The sequence below is a fragment of the Hirundo rustica genome, chromosome 4 (genome assembly GCF_015227805.2).
Source record: "Hirundo rustica isolate bHirRus1 chromosome 4, bHirRus1.pri.v3, whole genome shotgun sequence".
NCBI classification, from domain to species: Eukaryota; Metazoa; Chordata; class Aves; order Passeriformes; family Hirundinidae; genus Hirundo; species Hirundo rustica.
This window is the reverse complement of record NC_053453.1, coordinates 51,612,685-51,634,381: the sequence shown is the minus strand read 5'-3', so window position 1 is coordinate 51,634,381 and position 21,697 is coordinate 51,612,685. Positions and strand designations below refer to the sequence as shown.

General features: G+C 40.1%; 1 protein-coding gene across 1 annotated transcript in view; it reads left to right on the top strand.

Moving 5' to 3' along the window:
• CFAP54 (cilia and flagella associated protein 54) overlaps positions 1-21,697 on the top strand; it is a 129,960-nt gene that overhangs the window by 47,764 nt on the left and 60,499 nt on the right. Inside the window, 7 exon segments of the mRNA XM_040062749.1 lie at positions 9,089-9,262; positions 11,506-11,598; positions 13,996-14,181; positions 15,161-15,303; positions 17,339-17,486; positions 18,463-18,618; positions 20,333-20,455. Coding sequence (XP_039918683.1) covers positions 9,089-9,262; positions 11,506-11,598; positions 13,996-14,181; positions 15,161-15,303; positions 17,339-17,486; positions 18,463-18,618; positions 20,333-20,455 — 1,023 coding nt within the window.

The following is a 21,697-nucleotide window of genomic DNA, read 5'->3' as shown; positions in this document are numbered from 1 at the left end:
ACATGCGAGTTTTTACATAATGTGATACATAGGCCAGCTGTAAAATTGAATTAATGTGATTAAGTTAATACCATGGTGCAAGTCTGTGAAAGAGGCAGGGATAAAATGTATTGTATCACAGGTCAAGCATCTGGGGTTTTTATGGTCACATTTGGCTTCCTCAACCACAAGATTAGTCTTGCTCATCTTGCAATGCTGCCACATTTATTATCTTACAAGTTCTACAATTACTGAAGTGCAGGTCATGCATTCATACCACTCTCAGTCACAACACCACCTTTATTCAACCTGGGAGCATTTCCACCCTTGCACTAATCAGAAATATGTCCTAAGACAAGAATGAGTCCATGATACTTTTAATTAAAAATTGTATCTTAGGACTGCTTACCCTGGAGAAGTATAGTTTTCTAAGGAAGCAAAGGAGCTTCAAACTACTGATTGCAAAAAAAGTTGAATTGTTGAGTGATGGAAAGAGTCACTCTGTATCTTGCTCTTTATCTTGCATTGTTCCTGTCATGTGTCCCAATAAGGTGGATGCAACCCTAATCTAAAGGCTGAGGGAATGGGGTGCTGTGGTAGGGCTGTGAAAATGATTAGCTATGCAAAAGTTTCTATCAAATCTTAGCTCCCTGTTTCACTTATTTCACCATAAACCTCTAATCTTTTCATAATTTTTGGACTGAGATTCTAGGCTTACTCAGTCCGTGATCTGACCCACTATGGTGTAGTCTTCTAAACATATGAAGACATAAACAAGTGTTGTTGTGCATTATTTGGGTTTTGTAATGGTTTCTTCTGTACCCCCTGTTCCCCTGGAAAATGTATAATCATGAGATTTGTCCCTGCTCTTTTCCCCTCCCATTCTCCCACACTGGAATGTAATCCAACTCTGTTTCACTCCCACCTTATCCCTGATTGGGTAGTGGCTTGTCCCTGCCTCTAGCCCCTTCCCCCTGGATAAAAGCCAGGAGACCACGTGGAAAAATCCTCTTGGCTTGGGGGATGGTGACCAGGCCAGAGCTCCAGACCCTGCAGGGACAGGACCACAGAATAAAGCCCTAGTTCCCCTCAAATCAAGTGCAGACTCTTTCCTTTTGCCATCGACGGGGGCCTGCTCTCTCTAAAGGAAGAGGTTCCAGCCACTCAGAGATCTTTGGGACCCTGAGGAAAAAAATTCTTCCAACTGCGGTTTGCCTCTCTCAGGCTAGCCGAGGCAAAAATGGAGCCGGGGCTCTGAGAGGGAGGGACGCATCAGGTGGCGTCCAAGCGTGGTGCCCGAAGCCACAAGTGATTCCCAGGAGAAGGCTCAAAGAACCACTTGTGGAGCATTTGGCCGAGGAACCTCACGCAGGCACATGAGTCCAAAAACATGGCACATCCACGCAGAGAGATAGACCTGTCAGGCTATGGAGTCGCTGTGGAGTCTCCAAAACACTGGACTCCACAGAGAGAGGCTCTGGTTTTCCTTTGGACTTAAAAAAACCATTGGATTTCTGCGAAGAAGCCCCCTGAATGGCAGGCTGCTCCGAGAGAAGGCAACCACATGTTCGTGGACAGCCGACCCTGGGAACCAGCACTGGAAGCTCACTTTGCACCAAAAGGGTCAGTTTCAGGCAGAGGAGCGACTGGGAAGTTTTTCATCTCCATGCTGGAGTTTGGTAAGTATTCCCAACTCGGGAATTTTAGGAAAAATCTTTCAGAGGCTTTAAACCTCTGGTAGGGGTTTTTCCTTTGGGGGGAGGTTCTTGCCTTCAGGGCAAACCTTCAGGGTGCTTTTAAAAGCAATTCAGTTTAGGCTGCGCAGCCCCGGGGTGGAAAAAGTAACAGTTTCACCTTCCGGCTTTTTTCTCTCCAGCGAGTTTTTGTTGTTGTTGTTGTTTTTCTTTTCTTCTCTTGGTTTCCCAGTTGCAGTTAAAGGGGACACAGAGACTTAAAATCTGATCCAAAAAATGGGTGCTAGGCTGTCTGTGTCTCAAAAAAGGGTCTTTTATGAAACTTTTAGTGCCTTGGATGATGGTGGGACCCATTGTTGAAAGAAACAGTTGAAAAAATATATTCGCTCGTTGTTTTCTCATTTTCCACGTTTCCTAAGAACAAATAAGCTTCCTGGAATTTTGGGAGGCTGCTGCAAATAAATTGGCTGAATCAGGCACACCTAAGGACACAGAAACTGCAACTTTTTCTCTCTGGAGCTTGCAAATTCGGCTTGCATTGCAAAAACAAAATGAGGGGAAAAACAGCCAGCTCTTTGTGATTTTTCTCCAGTTACCTTGGTTTCTCCCTCTTCCAACCCCAAAATCCCTTCCCCAAGCTCAGGTATTCTGAGGAAAGCAGCCCACCAGTCAGGGCAGGGGAGTTGCAGCTCCCCTGGCTTTCCTGGAATTTCTGAGTTCCCTTGCTCGAGTAATCCTGGCCAGACTGCTCGAGAAACCCCTAAACTTTCCCCAAACCTCCCTTCTTCCCCAGTTTGTAAATCCGGTGTTCAGTTTACTTTTGCAGACAGTTTGGGTGCTCAAATTCCCCATCTTAGTGATTCCCCAAGCTAGTTTCAGTTCTGTGGGGGGATCACAAGATGGCAGAGACCATGCTGCATTTTTTTCCTTTGTTCCCCAAAATGGCAGAAGCTATGTGCTCCCGGAACAGGAGGAGCTTCTTTCTTTGTCTAACGCTCCTTCTTCCCACAATCCTTTTGGTAACCTGAGCAACCCATTCCTCTCCCCAGACCCCTCCTTCCCTTCGGTGTTGACCCTGGCACTGCCCTCTCCTCTGAATCCACCCCTACCCCCAAACCTCCACCCTCCAACTTTACCCCTTGTGAGTCAAGTCTCCAGCCCCGCCCTGCCTCCAGTTCCCATGCCCCGGAGAGGGTGGGGAGGGGGGAGCCGGGAACCCGGAAGTGATCCCAGCTTTTCTGCCACTCCTGTTGCATATCGATGGTCAAAAAGGGTGGTATTGTCCATTGTGATTGGGACCTCTTCCCCCATCAAGCAATTCGGGATTTATGCAAAGCTCATATTGAATTTGGACACAAAAGTGAATACTTTCGCAACCTTTTAAAAGCAAATTTGGCAGGAAATCCTGTAGTTCCCTTTGACCTCCGACAGCTTTTCTCGTCCCTCCTTTTGTCCAGAGTTTAGGCTTTGGGAATCAACATGGAAAAAAAAGTTAAGAGATTTACTTCCAAGCTTTGGCAAAATCCTGAAACGGCTGTTCATAACAACAATTTCCCAATTCAATTAGAACATCTATGTGGTGATGGTGAATGGGTCTCAGCACTCAAGCAGGCTCAGGAAATTCCTTTAGCTGTTTTGCAGTGCATTATAGATGCTGCTTCCAAAGTATTCTTTTCAATCCAGCCCAATGTGCCTTTCCAACCTTACAGTAAAATAAAGCAGCTTCCATCAGAACCTTACATAAAATTTGTGGAGCCATGAACCAGAGCTATCGAGTTACAGGTTAAGAAAGAAGGAGCCCAGGAACAGGTCCTGGAGGAAATGGCGCTGACCAATGCAAATGAACGGTGCAAGGCAGCCATCCTCAACCTGCCCTTGGAACCGACTCCAACCTTAGGTGACGTGCTCCAGGTGTGTGACAGGAGGGTTCCCTTCATGACAGCTCACCAAAGCCACAGTTTCAAAGATGCATTCAAGCCACCACAAAGAGCTGCTGCTGGAGACACCGTGCCTCCTGTGCTTGTGCCATGACCGCCGCCCAAGAGAAGAACAACGTGTCTCCTGTGCGATCAGGCTGGACATCAATGCCCTTCAAAGAGAAAATTTCTGGACTTGTAGGACAATGGGTGCAGGGGGTCTCGAGGGCCCAAAGAGAATTTTTCAAAAAACTAAAAAGTGAGTGCCGGCTTGCCCAGCGTGCTGACATAAATGGGGCAAGTCCGAGGAGGGCGGAGAAAAAACTGGAAAATGCAAATGCTAATTTAACTAATCCTACTTTAACCACCTCTGCTTTTCAGCAGAAGTCACCGGACATGACCCTTTAAGATCATGACGTCAGCAGACCCAATCTAACCACTGAATGTCTCAGAAAACCTTTTAGGTTGCTGCTGACAGAGTCCTTGCACCTAAGTGACACAGACTGGCATTTAGGTTCGTTGGATCTGCAGGTGCCAGGTTCTTGGCAACACGTTGGCAGTAAGTATGTCATCCTTGGGGACACCAAATACACACTGAGAGAGATCGAGATCCTTCCGGATCTCATCTCATCAAACCCTAAACAACTAGTTCTTTGGCTGTGCTGTGTCTGCCCACCCTTGTTTCTGCCTAAGGGGCAGGCAATTCCAGCACCTGACCCGTTCCCTGAGAAAGACATCACGAGGAACAAACACCCTGAGGTTTGCCCCGCACAAGCTATTGGGAGGGACAAACTCATAATATGGCGTGAGGTCCATCACAGTGGGGAAGTCATAAACATCAAGGCTGTTTTGGACACAGAGGCAGATGTAACGATTCTGCCAGAAAGCATGTGGCCATCACATTGGGAGCTGCAGAATGTGGCAGGGCACATGCAAGGCATAGGGGAAATGAAATTGACAAAACAGTCAAAGAATGTTGTGCAAATTAAGGGGCCAAACGGACAATTGGCTACACTGCGTCTGTTTGTTTTGGATTATTCAGAGCCCTTGTGGGAGAGAGACCTGATGGCTCAGTGGGGGGGTCACAATTGGCATTCCAGATGCCGCCCCAGGTTTTTGGGCTGCAGCCACTGAAGAGCACCCTACCCAGAAACTCAATTGGAAAACCGATTCACCAGTCTGGGTAGAGCAGTGGCTGCTCAGTAAAGGAAAATTGAAGATGCTTCAGGAGCTAGTGGATGAACAGCTGCCTAAAGGCCACATTGTGGAAACCACGTCTCTGTGGAATTCCCTGGTATTTGTTATCAAAAAGGCAAACAAAGGCAAGTGGCGGCTCCTCCACAATCTCCAAATTAATAATGTCATTGAGGACATGGGTTCTCTCCAACCAGGGATGCAATCCCTGGCGATGCTCCCTCAAAATTGGAATTTGGCAATTATTGATATCAAAGATTGTTTTTTCCAGATCCCTCTGCACCCTGACAATGCCCCATGTTTTGCCTTCTCGGTCCAGACCCTCAACCAAGAAGCCCCAAGGAAAAGATACCACTGGAAATTTCTTCCCCAGGGGATGAAAAACTCGTCATCTATTTGTCAGTGGTACCTCTCTTCCCTGCTGTCCCCAGTGCACGCAGCTGCAGGAGAAGCCATCATCCTGCACTACATGGATGATGTGCTCGTGTATGCTGCCAATGATGACTTACTGTCCCATGCGCTTGACTTGACAATCGATTGGTTGCTGACAATCCTTTGGTTGCTGCAGGGTTCGAGCTTCAGGAGGAAAAGATTCAAAGGATGCCGCCTTGGAAGTACCTAGGTCTGGAGATTGGTAAGCGGACAATTGTGCCGCAAAAATTGGTCGTCAAAAATAACATCAGGACCTTAGCAGATGTCCAGCAGCTGTGTGGGTCTTTAAATTGGGTAAGATCTTGGCTAGGTCTGAACACTGAGGACCTAGACTCCCTCTTTAATCTGTTAAAAGGGGGAGAGGAGCTGAGTTCTCCTAGGACCCTTACCCAAGAGGCACAAGCAGCCCTAGAAAAGGTACAGGACTGTATGGCCACCAGACAGGCCAACAGCTGCAAATCAGACTTGCCATTTAAATTCATCATTTTAGGCAAAGTACCACACCTACACGGAATGATCTTTCAGTGGGAAACAGTGGAAAAATCAAAAAAGGACAAAGACTGTAGGGATCCCCTCTTAATCATAGAGTGGGTTTTCCTCGGTCACCACCAGTCCAAAAGAATGATCAGGCCACAGGAACTGGTAGCAGAATTGATCCGGAAAGCCAGGACCCGGATCAGGGAGTTGGCAGGAAGTGATTTTGAGTGCATTCACATCCCAATTGAGATAAACTCGGGCCAAATCACAAAAGCAATGTTGGAGCACCTGCTTCATGAAAATGAAGCTTTGCAGTTTGCTCTGGATGGTTACACAGATCAAATTTCAATTCATTGGCCTGCTCACAAATTATTCAGAGAACAAATTCAGTTCAAATTGTCATTTAAAACTGTTCAGAGCAGGAGGCCCCTAAAGGCTGTAGCCATTTTTACAGATGCATCTGGAGCATCCCACAAGTCAGTAATAACTTGGAAAGATCCTCAAACTCATCAGTGGGAGAAAGATATTGTTGAGGTGGAAGGATCACCTCAGGTAGCTGAGTTGGCTGCAGTTGTTAGAGCTTTTGAAAAGTTTCCTGAACCATTCGATTTGGTCACAGATTCAGCCTGTGGTAGCAGGTGTAGTATCCAGGGCTGAGCAGGCTGTACAGAGTGAGGTCTCCAATTCTGCACTTTTCAGCTTGCTCTTAAAACGAGTAAATCTGATCTCCCACCAAGAGGAGCAATTTTATGTGATGCACATCAGACCACACACTGATTTACCAAGGTTCATAGCCAAGGGCAACAGAAGGGCTGATGCTCTTGCTGCGCCTGTGGAGATGGCCCCACTCTCAAACATCTTTGAACAAGTGAAGATCAGCCACCAGCTTTTTCACCAGGCCTAGCTCGCCAGTTCCACCTAACTCAGGAACAGGCTCGGGCAATTGTGGCACCGAGTCCCTTGTGTCAACAACACGCACTTCCAGCCCTGAGTGCAGGAGCAAACTCCAGGGGATTGAACAGCTGTGAGGTATGGCAGACAGACGTGACACACATCATGTCCTTTGGTAGACAAAGGTATGTCCATGTATCTGTAGACACCTTTTCTGGAGCTGTCTGTGCCTCTGCCCACACAGGGGAGGAATCTAGTGATGCCATGAAACACCTAATACAGGCTTTCTCCTTCCTGGTGTCAATAAAAACTGATAATGGACCCACATACACATCCAAGGAGTTCAGAAGCTTCCTGCAGCAATGGTGAGCAGAGCACAAACCGGCATCCCCTGCTCCCCAACAGGTCAGGCCATCATGGAAAGGACCCACCAAAATCTCAAAAGGGTCCTCAGCCAACATCAGTCTCTAAAAATAGAAACACCCCAAATCCAGTTATCCAAAGCCTTGTTCACTTTAAAGTTTTTAAATTGCGCATATGAAAATCTTAACCCACTGATTGTGCACCATTTTAGAGAGAACTGCCAACTGCAGCTGAAAGCAAAGCCACCGGTAATGGTAAAGGATCCAGCAACCAGGGGAAACAGAGGGTGGTCATGATCTGGTCACCTGGGTCGTGGGTATGCCTGTGTGTCCACTCCCTCAGGTCCCAAGTGGGTGCCAGCCAAGTGGGTGAAGCCTTTCATCCCTAAAACTGCAAAGCCACCTGCAGAAGCCCCACAAGTGGCCAGTGCTGCCTGAAGAAGGAGAAAGCAGTGAACCCTCTCCTTCTAATTATCCTTTTTCCCTTAACAGTGCTTTTCTGAAGAGTTTGTTTGCACTAGATGTCATTTTTTATTTTTCAGCTTTAAAGGTACTCAAGATCCAAACTCTGAGCATCCTCCATGGACTGAGCTTTCCTCCTTCTCAATTTGATAAGAAAGGGGGAGATGTTGTTGTGCATTATTTGGGTTTATATTTTATTTTGTTTTTATATTGGGTTTTGTAATGGTTTCTTCTGTGCTCCCCTGTTCCCCTGGAAAATGTATCATCATGAGATTTGTCCCTGCTCTTTTCCCCTCCCATTCTCCCATACTGGAATGTAATCCAACTTATCCCTGATTGGGTAGTGGCTTGTCCCTGCCTCTAGCCCCTTCCCCCTGGATAAAAGCCAGGAGACCACGTGGAAAAATCCTCTTGGCTTGGGGGATGGGGAGCGAGACAGAGCTCCGGACCCTGTGGGGACGGGACCACAGAATAAAACCCTAGTTCCCCTCAAATCAAGTGCAGACTCTTTCCTTTTGCCATCGACGGGGGCCTGCTCTCTCTGAAGGAAGAGGTTCCAGCTGCTTGGAGAGTTTTGGGGCCCTGAGGAAAAAATTCTTCCAACTGCGGTTTGTCCCTCTCAAGCTAGCTGAGGCAAAAATGGAGGCAGGGCTCCGAGAGAGAGACACAGCAAACAAGGAACAGTTAAGGTGCCAGATTATAGGATTGTCACTGAATTACCAATGACTTGGAATTTTTTTTTCTTTTCATTTTATCTTTCACACTTAGCTCAGCCTAAATCCTTGGTCCAATGTAGAGTACTAAAAGTCTTCAAATAAGATTTCTAGTTGTAGGAATATGTCATTTCTTGTCTACAGAAAACATAATCCTTGTTCATCTCTGTGAGTTGGCCTTTTTGGCTTTGATATGCATGAACAGCTGCCACAAGATACAGAAGTACTAAGTTCTTTATATTAGATTTCCACATTAATTTTATCTTGAACTGGCAGTGAAATACAGGTGAAGAAACCTACCAATTTTCTATTCAATCAAGTAAGAAAAAAATGTAGCCTTTATCTCCAGACAAATGGCCACATAATCACTGTATGCAGGGTGTCCCCACATCTTCGACAGCTGACTGTCAGTCAGCTTTCAGCTGTCTTCAGATAACCGAGGAAAAAATGGCTTAGCCCTACTTTTCCTGGACCCACATTCTGCTTCTTTTTCTCTATTTGTAGACTTTTATTTTTTTTTTTCTCTCTCTCTGTTTCTGAAGTTCAAAAAAAATCAGTCTAACTGCTTCTACAGCTCCTCTAGAAATTCCACAGATTAGGTTTCCATCTCTCTCCTAAACCGGAGTTGATACCTTTTTTGTTTCTAGTTGGAGTTAACCACTGGCTGGCACTAACTGCTTATCAGCATTATATGGGAACACTGTTTTTTCTTATAGGTTCTTCCAAAATTGGATATGCTTCTTTCATAGGTAACCCTGCATTTTCTAATTCTGAAATTGATCTCCATATATAACCTTACACAAAGTACCATTCATCCTCATTTAGGATATAGGATAATATGAAAAGCTAGTGAAAATTTCTACATAGCAGTGAAATTTTCTATGACAATTTGAAAATAATGTATAAAATTTAAATGTCTGATTGTTGTATTTTAATAGTTTTCTCTCTTGTTTTTATTTCAATCATAGGAAGCACTAACTTTAATTGAGCAAGTTGAAGCTGAACAAAGTGCGTTGTATCGCAGTCTCAAAGAAGCTATGCATAGCAAGAAAAAAAGCAGGACTCCTCCTCCTCCTCTGTTACTTTCTAGATCACATTGCTCCATGACATTTAAACCAGCCCCATTTGATTCAGATATTCAGGTAATATTTTTCATGATGACTGCATAAGAAATAACTAAACCATAAACAAGAGAAAAAGTTGTTTCAGCAGTGCTGTAGCAAAACATTTTTCTTTGTTCCTGAGAGGATTGTGTTATTCTGACTTAAATTAAGTATCCCTTTTTTCTTCCTCTGTGAGTCAGTTTTCCTCTATGACTCAGTGTTTTGATCCTCACATTTGCATGAGACTTTTTTAATCTCATGCATCTTGTCCCTTGGTGCTTCTGTTGACTAATACTTACTTATTTCACTTATCAAAAGCTAATTTTCTTACTGAAGAGAGGCGAGACTGTTGCATCATGTGATGCAAAAAGTACCTCACCAAAGTCTCTGATAGTGAAGTGTTGAAGTGACACAGCTCACGTGGAAATAATCCACTTTCTGTTGAACATGGAGAGTCACAGAACTATGCAGATCATAAGGGGTATTTGGAGAGGTCTCTTGTGCAGCCTTCTGCTCGAAGTTGGGTTGGCTGTGAGACTAAACCAGTTTTCTCAGAGCTTTATGCAGTCACTTCTGAAAACTCCCACGAATGGAGAGAACTTCTCTGGAACGTGTATTCCAACAGGGCAACGTGTTCATGGAAAACTTTTTTTCTCATGTTAGAGTCTCCCTTGCTTTGATTTATGTCTGTTGTTTTTCCTTCTCTTACCGTGCACTAATGCAAAAAGTAAACGACATCTACTCCTCTCCCTTCCTCTGCTAATCAAGTGATTTTATCACAGAGGCCAGTCGTGGTGGTCAGCCCTGATTTGCCCTTGGTAAATCCCTTCTGACTGTTCTAAATCACCTTATTCTCCTTCCCTCGTCCACAAAGGACTCAAACAGAATGAAGGATGAAAAATAAACTGGCTGCAGCTTTCTTGAGAGAGAAATTTTCATCATGATTTTTCAAGCTTCTTCAAAATAATCATGTGTATACACCCAATAGAAGCTCAAATCTTATAAATAGTGTTAAGAATGTTTCTGTGAACAGTTGTTTAATGGTCTGCAGTTTTATTGCAGTTTTATTAATAAATTTCAAATAGTTTAATTAGGGAAAAATTTATAATTTTTATCCTTACTGACTCGAAAAGATTTTTTTTAAAAAAAAAATCGGTGAAATTTGGTAGTTCATTCGTTTTAGTATATGTTCAAACTTCGTTTTGTTTGATATAGGAGAGTGAAGGCAGCATCTTGGGCCACTAGATGGCGAAGTGTGATTATTGTTCTTAAAATTTGAGCCCAGATAGTCTAGAGGAAATTTTTTTCCTGAAGTTTAGAAACAGCTGTTGAGCAGACATGAAGAGTATTTTTTTTTTTAAATGTAGAAGTTATTAACTGAATACTTAGGATTTAGTTAGTTTCTTAGGATAAATGTGTACCTAGGATTAAATTAGACATATATAGTTCTTGTACTAGGAGTCAAAATACCTGTGAAATGTTCAGATCTTAAGGCTCATTTGCTGAAAATAATCTCCTTAATTCAATAACACCCTGTGAAAAACAGTCAACAGGGAAACCCAAAAATGTAATCATTTAGACTTCTCTAAGGCCTTTGTTATGGTCCTACATGACATGCTGATCTCCAGTGAAGAGACGTGGATTTGATGGATGAATAGCCATTCGGTGGATAAGGAATTGGCTGGATGGACACAGCCAGAGAGTTGTGGTCCAAGGCTCTATGTCCAGGTAGTGGATGGTGATGAGTGAGGTCCCTCAGAGTTCACTCTTGGGGCTGATGACCTTCAGTACCTTCATCGATGACAGACAGTGAGATTGAGTGCAGCCTCAGCAGGTTTGATGACAGGAAGCTGAGCTCTGCAGTTGACACAACAGAAGGATGTCATACCTGCATTTCTTTTGTCTGATATTAAGGATCTGTCCTCAAGTAGTTTACTAAATCGGAACCCAATGCCAAATTTAGAAGAATACCACTGCAGGGATCAAATAGTGGATCTAAGTGACTTTAAATCTATGGCCTGTAGTGTCTGTGCTTTGGGATAGCTTTGAGGAATAGGGTAACTCAGGATGGTGTTAGGATAATGATTGCCACTAGTACTATATATAGTTTTCCAGCTAAATAAATTAATTGATGTTTTTAGTGCAATTAGACTATACTTTTTTATAACTAAACTGAGTTTTTTTGCAGAGACTGTTTTCACAAAAAATTGTACATTCTACATTAGGCAAAAATTGGAAATAATGCTCTGCATCAACTAATTTTCTTCTCATTTTCTTCAAAGGTTTCATGGTACTGCATTTTGGGCTCTGTAGCAGAAGGAAGTACTACAAAAGTAAGGATAAATAGCAATAAACTTCAAAATTCAGGAGAACAGGTAAGGCAAAAGTAAAACTTGTTTAGGTAATTATCCCTTCCTCTAAAACCTCCAACTCTCTATATCTTTCTCTCTGACATGTTTTTAAAATCATATAACTGGCTAAGCCTTTTACAAAGTCTTCTATCTTTACATCAATAAACTTCCAGGAATCTTTTTTGAATAAGAAATTAAATTACTCAAAATCTTCATGTTAAACAAATCTGTACCTTGTTATAACTATGGTTTTTTGAGTGATATCTAAGAAATGTGAAAGTAAAAAAAAAGTGTATTAAGTATTTCTAGAGTGTGCTCCAGACACTACTCTTTCCAGGAATTAAAAAAAGAAATTATAAACAGATAAAAAAATCATTATTCTTCTTAATTGTGTAACTTCTATCAGCTATTTCTTCTAAACAAGACATTACCTTACTTAATTCTGGCAGCATGATAATACAACTTTTCCAATAACCTTCACATTCAGACACAGTTTATTTCTAGGTTCCTGCTCTTTCCCTTTCATTCTGTGAACATGTGGTATGGTGAAATATCCCATGCATCTTAATTACTTATGACTGATCATGTTGACTGTGTTGATACTCCTATGTTATTTGTTCATTACATTTTGACTTTTATTTTATTTTATTTTATTTTATTTTATTTTATTTTATTTTATTTTATTTTATTTTATTTTATTTTATTTTATTTTACTTGTTGGTTTGGTTTTGTGTTTTTAGGTAGGTTTTTCCTTTGGATCACATTATGGAGTTTCTGCACAGACTAAGAAAGTTCTGGTTTTCATTCACTCATGCCTGCTATTGCATTGTCCTCCTGTATGACAACAATGAACCCTCCAAATACTGTGCATTTTGTGGTTTAGGAAATGAGCAAGAAAGCTTCAGCATGTCTTCTTCTGCAGATTTTTCTGTAGTCTAACACCTCATTGATCGCTTCAGTGCTAATTTTTATATCTGGGAATTTTTATGGAGAGTTCTGTTCTTTGCAGGGCAGGTCTCGTGCTTTGTGACATAAGAATGATATCAGCCCCTTTTGCCTGTGGTTTCATGCTTTCCTGGCTTTGTAAGCAAGCTCATACTAACACTAACAGACTTGTGTTTGGTGATAGAGAGGGAATCTTCTCCTTTGCACCTGTTCCCCTGGTTCCTTTCCGTAAAGGAAAGTGCATGAAAAGAGAAGGTATGTGTAGGTATTGGCAGTAGAGGCTTTGGTGTTATTCCTGATACTCAGATCATCAAATCCACAAAATCAAGCTTCCTGTGATGTTTTGCAAATTAGTTTCAATAGTCCATCCTCTATCAGTGTTTGATAGGTGACTTTCACCACCTGTTTTTTCTGTTAATTTGCTTCAGTCCATCCAAGCTACTGACCATCTTAGCTCTGACAGGGCCTGGAGACACACAGACCTGAGTTAACCATATGCCTCTGCACTGGAATTTCTGTTTGCTTTAGGATGTGCTTTTGCAAAAAGCAGACAAAGTCTCTATCTGCTGACTCCAAGAAAAAAGTTTCAAGTTCTTGGGGATCAAATGGTCTATCAACTAATCATAAAGGGACGTTGCAGACTGTTGTACACGTTATTTCTGGTCTCCTGGTTTGGGATCAGCCCCAGCAGCTGAAGGGATTTCAGTTGTTCAGAGGTCTCCTTATGAAGGACAGACTTTTTTGAATAAGAGCATTGCATTGATGCTGTGTTATGATGATCTCAATTCTCACGTTATCTTTCCATCACTGGTACTTGTTTCTTGTTTCAAGACCCTTGAAGTCTTCAATTCTTCCTTGTGTTAGTCATGTTGGTCACAGAGAGAATGGTGGAAAATGTTCATAAGAGTGAGCTGTGATGTTAAAGAGCAGGTACACAATTACTTGAAGGAAAAATTAAGATCTTGGAAGTATGTTGTTTACTTCACGGACTCCAAAGTACTGTTAATGATGCTGAAAGGACCAGCATCATTATGGATATAGGACTCTGCCTATATCTGATACAAGAAGGCAGCAAGTATAAAGGAGAGCAACATGGTCTTTCTTTGTCTGGAAGCACAGCTCAGGGACAGAATGTTTCAGCTCAGTGACTGCAATCACTGTGTGAATGTTCAAATGGACACAAGTATCTTAGAAGAGCATCAGGTCCTGGTACTGTTCTCTTAGGTTATGTGCTCTGTGTACACATCAGCTTTCCAGAGAAAACAGATGCTTTTTTTCACCTTTCATTTTACTGTTTTCTCATAGTTTTCAAGAATTTAATACAAGAATCTAGTACGTGACATGCTGTTAAACTGGACTGTACTTTGATTGTATCCAAGACCATTAAATAGTTTGTTTAACAACAAAAGTTTAGAATTTGAGATTTGTTTTTGGTATGTACAGTGAGCGTAACTAGAAAAATACTTTTATTGGTAGATACCGGCGGATGGGAAAATTCTCTTAGAAGTACAAGGGTTAGATGCCAATGAGAAATACGTATTTGCTGTCGCAGCATATTCTTCAGATGGAAAACTTATTGGGGATGCCGTTGGGCAAATGACTAAGCCAATCCTTGCCTATCCACCCCTTTCTGCTACTACTGTTCGAGCATATCTAACTCAGGTAGGGTTAGATTACGATAATGGACACCTACTTTCATTTCGTTGTAATTACTTGTTTTCAGGGGTTGATTTAAAACTGCATCTGGTAACAGCTTGAGACCTTCTTGCTGAAAGCTTGATAAGCAAAAATCACAATTTTAACACAAAAATAGTATATCTAAGTAAGTTGATTCTTAATTCAAAATGAACAGAAATGTCAGGTTAAGTGGAAAGGACTCAGATAGTTTTCTTGCCCATCTCTGTTTTACAGAGATTTAACTTAGCTTCTTTGTTCTTTTTTTTTTTTATAATTTGTTCTTTTCATTTTTATGGTTGAGTCAAAGTACTAGAAATCATCTTGTTAGTCATTATGGAATAAAAAATGTTATTGAACTTAGCAGCTATCAAACCCAACCATTTTCATATTGAAACTAGTTTTGTAGTATCTTGTGAAAGATCACAATGGTTGTCAGATCATTATAATTTTCTGTGTTCTTACTAAAGGATATGTAATACAGATTGTGACACAGAGAAAAGTGAAATTGTCTAGCCCTCTAGATAGATCATGAGGAAAAGTTAGAAGCTTTCCTAAAGTATTCCAGTGTAACATATAATCACATGAATTTATGCCTACTTATTTGGCTTATTTTACATCCTGTTTTTCAGAACAGGAGGGCATTCTGCAGTATTAGCAAAAGAAAAATGAACCTAGATGAATTTATATGCTTCAAAAACTAACACAATGCCTGTAAGGTTTTCCACACAGGGCTGTTAGAGCATTGGTCAGCAGTAAAGGAACTCTGATGCCAAATCTGAACCACACTAATATTAGTAGAATCTGATTGTCGCTACATGTATTTTCAACTGTGCCAGAATATTCTTAGAGAAATTGTAAATTTACATGTTGTGGGGAGTTTTGAAACCTTATTTATCCTGTAATTTTATCTGGCTTGATTATTTCATGAGCATGTCAACTCACTGTTTGTTTGTTTGTTTTGTAGGTAGCCTATCAGACGGGCAACTTTACATTAGCTAGAGCAGCATTTTCACCAATGTGGGATTACTTTGTTTCAGATTCTCCTCCACTTCCTCCCAATGCAGCTGTTATTTCTACAAGTAATAATTTGACTATATCTGAAAAAAGGTAATCGGTGAAATAAAATTTTAAAAATAATTAATTATCTGTAATTACTTTCTTATTATAGATGTGCACATTTTATTTAGAAGAGTTCCAAGTTGTGGAATTTTGTTCAGGCTTGTGGTAATGAAAAACTTTCTGAAAAAAAGGTTTATAATTAGCAGAGGATTTTTGTTATTTATGGAAATGCTAACATTTGCAAACCTAATTCTTTGTAATGGCTGTTTTCTTAAGATAATTGTGAAACATTTCTAAAGTGAGTAATAGTTTTGTGTGATGCATTTTCATATGCAAAAAGGTATCATATGCACTGGGTTCTTGACTTTCCAATTAAGGGAGCAATAGATCTCAGAAATTGTGAACATTTTGTCAAGAGCATCAACCAAAATAGGTAAATGCTTGCTAATTTTGTTTTGGGGTGACTATATAATGTACCAATAATTTTTGCATATGCTAAAGGGCTTTAGAGATATGAAAAATTAATTCTTCTATGAAAAAAAATCAAATGTTCAACCATAATTGTATACATTTTTCATAGCCCGGCTAGAAATTTTGTGGTTACATTTACTGAAATTCAGTAGATCCAGGTTCAGAAATACATCAAAATTGAATTTATTCCCAGATAAAAGATTTATTTAAATGAAATAATAGACATTAAATATTATAAGAAAAATAGTTTTATATGTAAATCAGCTATTTATGATTTGATAATCAAGTAACATCCAATATAACTGAATACAAATAATCAACTTCACTGTCTGCCTTTCAAGTGCCACCACGTGTCTGATACTAGGCATAAAAATGCACCAGGGGTTTTGATGCTACATGCCATAGCCATAGCAGCACTTGGGATTTACACGCAGCCTGTGGACTGCATGGATGCTGGATTATTGCTATACATCCTATTTCATGACTATGTGGGGTTCTTAAATCTATCCATGGCCTTGGCAACAAAGCAGGAATAGTCATTGTGGGTTTTTTGCATTTGTTTTGTCATTACTATTTTTTTCATAAGCAATTTTTTTAACACATCCAGCCCGAGAGATAACATTGTAATGAGTCTATTTTCAGATAAATCAGATGAAGACAGAAAATTTTAAGCAGCTGTGCAAAGCAGTTTCAGGGATTTTGCTTTTCTGTTGGTTAAGGTCAAGCTTCTTTTTTTTTTTTTTATTTTTTTTTTTCCAATTAACATGGAAGATTCTCGCAGCTGCGGTATCGGGCAGTTTCAGTTTTACTGAGCAGTAGGTAAGAAATTGCTAAAGGGACAGCAGAGGGAGCCTGAAGGAAAGGAAACCTGTGTTTCCAGCCAGAAGCTCTGGTGGTGGTATCTTGGTAAAGTCAAGTGTGTGAATGTGTCTGTTTGATCTTCCTTCTTGAGTTTCAATCTCTTTCAGGAAATACAGTCGAGGAGAAGAAGGAATTTATTTCTTGTGCTTCAAAACCATAGGATTTTTCCTGTAAAAATATTTTAAAAATAAAGCAAGTACAAATGCCCCTCTATTCCCAGGGAAGGGAATAAACCAACTAAAAAAAATCTTGACTGAAAAGCAGGCAAAAGAAAAGAGATTCTTTTGAGGCTTTTGATACAAGACATAAGTGTTGAGGAGTCTGTTAGTAATACTTAGTAATGGACTTCACAACTTGGTGTATCACTGTCAGAATACAGAAGAGCAATGTGTAAAAGGAGACAGTGAAAATAAATAAGCTGTAGTACCTGAAGTTTTCAAAGACAGTTCAAAATTAGTTTCACTGGATTAATTAGATGATGCAAATAAGGAAAAGTTGTCTTAGATTAAAATAAGTAGATAGCAATTTCAAGATAAGTAGTATTTTTTAATTTGATTTTTAATTTAGAATTTTTAAGCTTTTTTTTTCAATTTTATATGTAACTCTTGTTTCCAGAAGAAGTTGTAGTAATCCTTTTTGTCCATAATTTTAAAACGATAGAATTCATTTTATTATTATGCAGTGTCAGGCATGCAAGATCTGCATCATAATTAACATGCTTGTACTATTCTTTTGCTTTTGTATTTTGTAGATTACGTTTTGAAGCTGTATCTCAGATTTCACCTATTACATTGTACCTCTTTTTGAGGACTGTATTTGCTGTTTCTGACATTAATGTCATGGAGGGAGCACTCTACTGTGATTCCATCTGTTCCAATGAGATATTTTATAAGGAACAAGTATGTGTAGTTTAAAATAATATACTGGATTTGATTTTAGTTTTCCACCAACTTTATTTCATGTTTGCAAGATAGATGTGGCAATCAAGTAATCCTATTTGCAGGATACTCCATTTTTTTGTGGGTTACATGGCTTTTCTTTCTGAAGTATTTCAGAAACTGTTGGTTATTTTCATCCTGCTAGAATTATGGCTTCTGAATCAGTTATTACCTAATCCAAAGCCCACTGATTCCTACTGAGGAAGGATTTTTGAGTTCAATGGTGGCAGATTATAATATAAGAAAGAAGTATAATAATTGTTGTTTTGTCCTATTAAGATCTACCTTGAATTTTTAGTTTTAACCATTTACACTATTTAATACATGTATTTTAATGAGGATGTGACTTCTAGCAGGGTTTAATGGTTTTAACATACTAATATTTTATTTCAGAGTTTTTTATATTATAATGGCAGGTTGATGACAAAAACCACCCCTATTTTATTTGGATAGTCAAGCTTTGCCCCCTATTTTATGGCATTCCTATTCTATTCCTTTCTTTGCTGAAGTACTTATAAAAAATGTGAGCAGTTGATTATTCAGTTGATTTACATGATCAAGTCTCATTTGCAAGGACTGCAACAGATAACTTGAAGGGAAAGGAAGGAATTGTCTTTCCCTTACCTACTCTGAGAGGCTAGCATGTGAAGTTTCTACTCCACATAGTTTGAGGTTATTAATCAGCCCCAATTTTTAAATTATATGGGCAAACTCAGAGGGCACAATTAGATAAAGAGCAATTGTTTCCTTTAGTATCAGGTATAATGTGTTTTTTAATATACTTCTAACTGGTATCAATGTAAATTCATTTTAAACTTTCATCTTACTTGCTGTTTATCCTGCTTTTTAAACTGCAATAACATCTGTCTTCTTCCACTTTTAAATGATTTAAACAACAGAATACATATTTAAATCAAAATGTGTTTTTCTTTTACAGGTTGCTAGATTAGCAGAATGTGAAAGAATGACTGTGGCAATTGAACTTAGCAACTGGTTAAACGATGCAAGTTACACCCTGCAGTCTGTTGTACAATGTTATGGCCTCCTTGTCCCCCTTATTTATCACAAGATTTTTTTAGTGCCAGTAGTTCAGGTGAGAGCATTTTAAGACAAAGCAGCTGTCACGTCCTGCAGTTACAGTGATTCGAATTAAACTTGTAATAGTTGGAGAGCTAAATATCTAGGCTTTGCCTTCTTAATAGCTGATGAAAGAAAAGCCTTTTAGAGTTTTATATGTCCCCAATGCATATAAATTTGGTGTAAGCTGCACACATTCTGCTCTCAGATATGGTGAAGTAACTGCAGAGTATTGATTGTTTCTTCAGGGTGATTGTTGATGTTTAAACTGTAGCAGAATCTACAACGTAATTTCTACTTGAATGTTATCTGCAGATGGCAATTTTGAGAAGTGAAAAGCAGCATTTGTCTGTGGGGTTTTTTTGCTGTTTTTTTTTGGGGGGGGTTGTTTGTTTTTGCTGTTGGTTTTTTTTTTTTTTTTAATTTTGAATGTTTGCTTCATATACGGTTTTGATTTCTTCTTAAAGAAAAGGAAGCTATCCAGTGTTTTGATAATGCAGTCTTTAGTTTTCAAGCATGAGCTCCTTTCCAGAAGCAAGCACCTTCTCTTCAAAAACTGCGTACCTGAATCCTCCCCTGCCATTTATGAAGCAGCAGATGTGGTTTTTAGATTCAGCAAGCATACAGTAGAAACACGCAAATCTTTTTCCTGTAATTAGGTAGCCTTTTTAGGTAGCAGCAAGAAGAGTATATTTGCTCTGTGAGAAGGGGTGCAGTGACTGCGCTGCAGGTGTGGCACAGACCGGCAGCATCTGAATATGGCAGACAGAGCAGGGTGTTGGTAAGAGGATCCGCTGACAGTGTAGAGAACTGAGGTTATTGGGCTGGCCCAGAGTCCATCCAGGAGAAAAAGTCAGGAGATACAGGAATTGAAGCCAGAGGCTGGAGACAAGGCTGCAATACAGGTGCAAGGTCCATCCAGGAGGGAGAACTGAAGACCAGCGCAGCAGTACCACAGCCCAAGCAGGGACTGAGGGCTTGTGCCTGAGCTTGATCGGCGCTCTCGGGCTCCGGGGCGGAGGGTGTGAGGGGAGGTCTCAATGAGGATGCTCAGGGAAGGACTACTGGGGTGCTTAGGGCCCTGAGAAGTTTTCAGGAGTGCTTATGGGGGGGGGAAAAAAAAAATAAAATCTATTTGAATACAGGGATAGCTTCTTGCTTAAGATGTTATTGGCTATGGTGTCCTGCTAAGGGTACAGCTAGCCACTGGAAATGGCTTCTGTTTCAGATTTTTTTAATTAAAGTGAAAAATAATTTAGCTACATTAATTAATTTAATGTTCTTTTAATTTCTAATGGACAAAATTGGGGAAAGAAGTCTTTTGTTTCTACACCATACTAGAAATATGTATTTTTTTCATTTGAAAGTCTTACCATGTCAATATATTTTTAAACAGTCCTCCAGTAGGATTATGTAATCTCACTGAATTAAACATTCTTGGATTCCATGTTTGTTAAATCAGCAAAAATATCCATCATGTATCTATATATTAATATCTGTGATTTTAGGTGAACATGTAATTTATTCCAAAGGGCTGTGGTTGAAATCTTGACACTGTTCAATTAAATGCAAATTTTATTATGGGCATACATATTATTTGTACAGCTGATGTTTTATCCTATTCATTAGATTTCAAAGTATTTTTAAAGTTCACCTTGAAATACAATGGTACAAGCTACAAGTATGTATGCTCCAGACTCCCGTCTTTGTTTTAACCTTTGTATTTACAGATCCTCATTAAATGCTTGGCTGTTCTCCAAGAAATTCCAAGTGCTACTTTGCAAGGGAGACAGGAAGGATGTTATGAGAGTATTCAGCATATGATAGCTTGTACTTCATATCATATAGCAAAGGTATGGTGTGCATTTTTGTGCTTACAGCTTAATTTGAGATATAGCTCTTGTCATTTGAGAAAAAAAGATTTAGTAAGCTGGCCTTCAGAATAGCGTCTTAGAGAACGAGCAATCTTAAATAGTAAAGGCATACAAGTATTTATCAGTATCTTTTAATCAGTGCATTTTTATAACAATGGCATTTTGACTTTTTACTATTTATTCAGAAAACGTTCTGTAACTATGACTCTGTGTCATCACCTACGTTTTATATCATCATGTATATTTTCACATTTAAGGTAGTACTATTTTCAATAATATGTACATGTAATATGTAAGTTTAAAAGTTTATTTATTGCAAATCAGCCATATTTGTAGTTTTAATCAGATTAACATATCTGTTTTAGTTGCTAATTGCATGCAAGAGACTTTATACTGTTTAGTCTTGCATGCTGGCAGAAATAAAAACACCTTGACTTTCAACCATAATATATATCGGTAGATGACATTTATGATTCAGTTACTCAATATATTTAGTGAGATAAGGAGAAACACGGTACTGGATTTTTTCCCTCATGTATAGAGACATGCTGCAGTTAATTACTTGCTGTCATAAATGTGTGATGCTGAAAAAGTCAGCTTTCCTCTACTTTTGGGTATACCTCAACTAAGAGCTCATACTGAAGCTGAGCTGTGGCTAAATGATTTGAGGGATTCCCCTGTGCTGATGAATCCTTAGCTTGGTCTTTATAGGAGCTGAATCTCTGTGCTCATCTCACCAAACCAGATCAGTATGAATAAACCTAAAAAGGCCAGCATGGCTGTGAGGCCAGGAGGCAAGGGCAATGCCATGGCTGGCAGAGCCACACCTGGTATTGAAGTTCAGCCAGACATCCAGATTATCAAATAAATTTGTTGTGATGAGGCAGGTGAGATTTGAAGCTGGGAAGTCAGTCCACAGGTCAGGATAAGGCCTGGTGAGGTGGCTAGGGGCAGACAGAGCCCAGCAGGCTGGTCTATCATGATGGGAATAGTCTGAGGTCAAGCTCAGATGTTGGTCTGTGGGCCAGGTGCCCAGTCTAGTGGATCCATTGCCACCTAGACATACCCAGGCATGACTTGGACCAAGCTGCAGACCAAAATTCCTGCCAAATAGGAGCCAGCAGGGACTGTAGGCTGAGACTTGAGCTGAGAGGGAGCTCCTGGCCCCAGAGGCATAGGCTCCAGGTGAATGCTGTCAGCGCCAATAAAGCTTATTGGAAC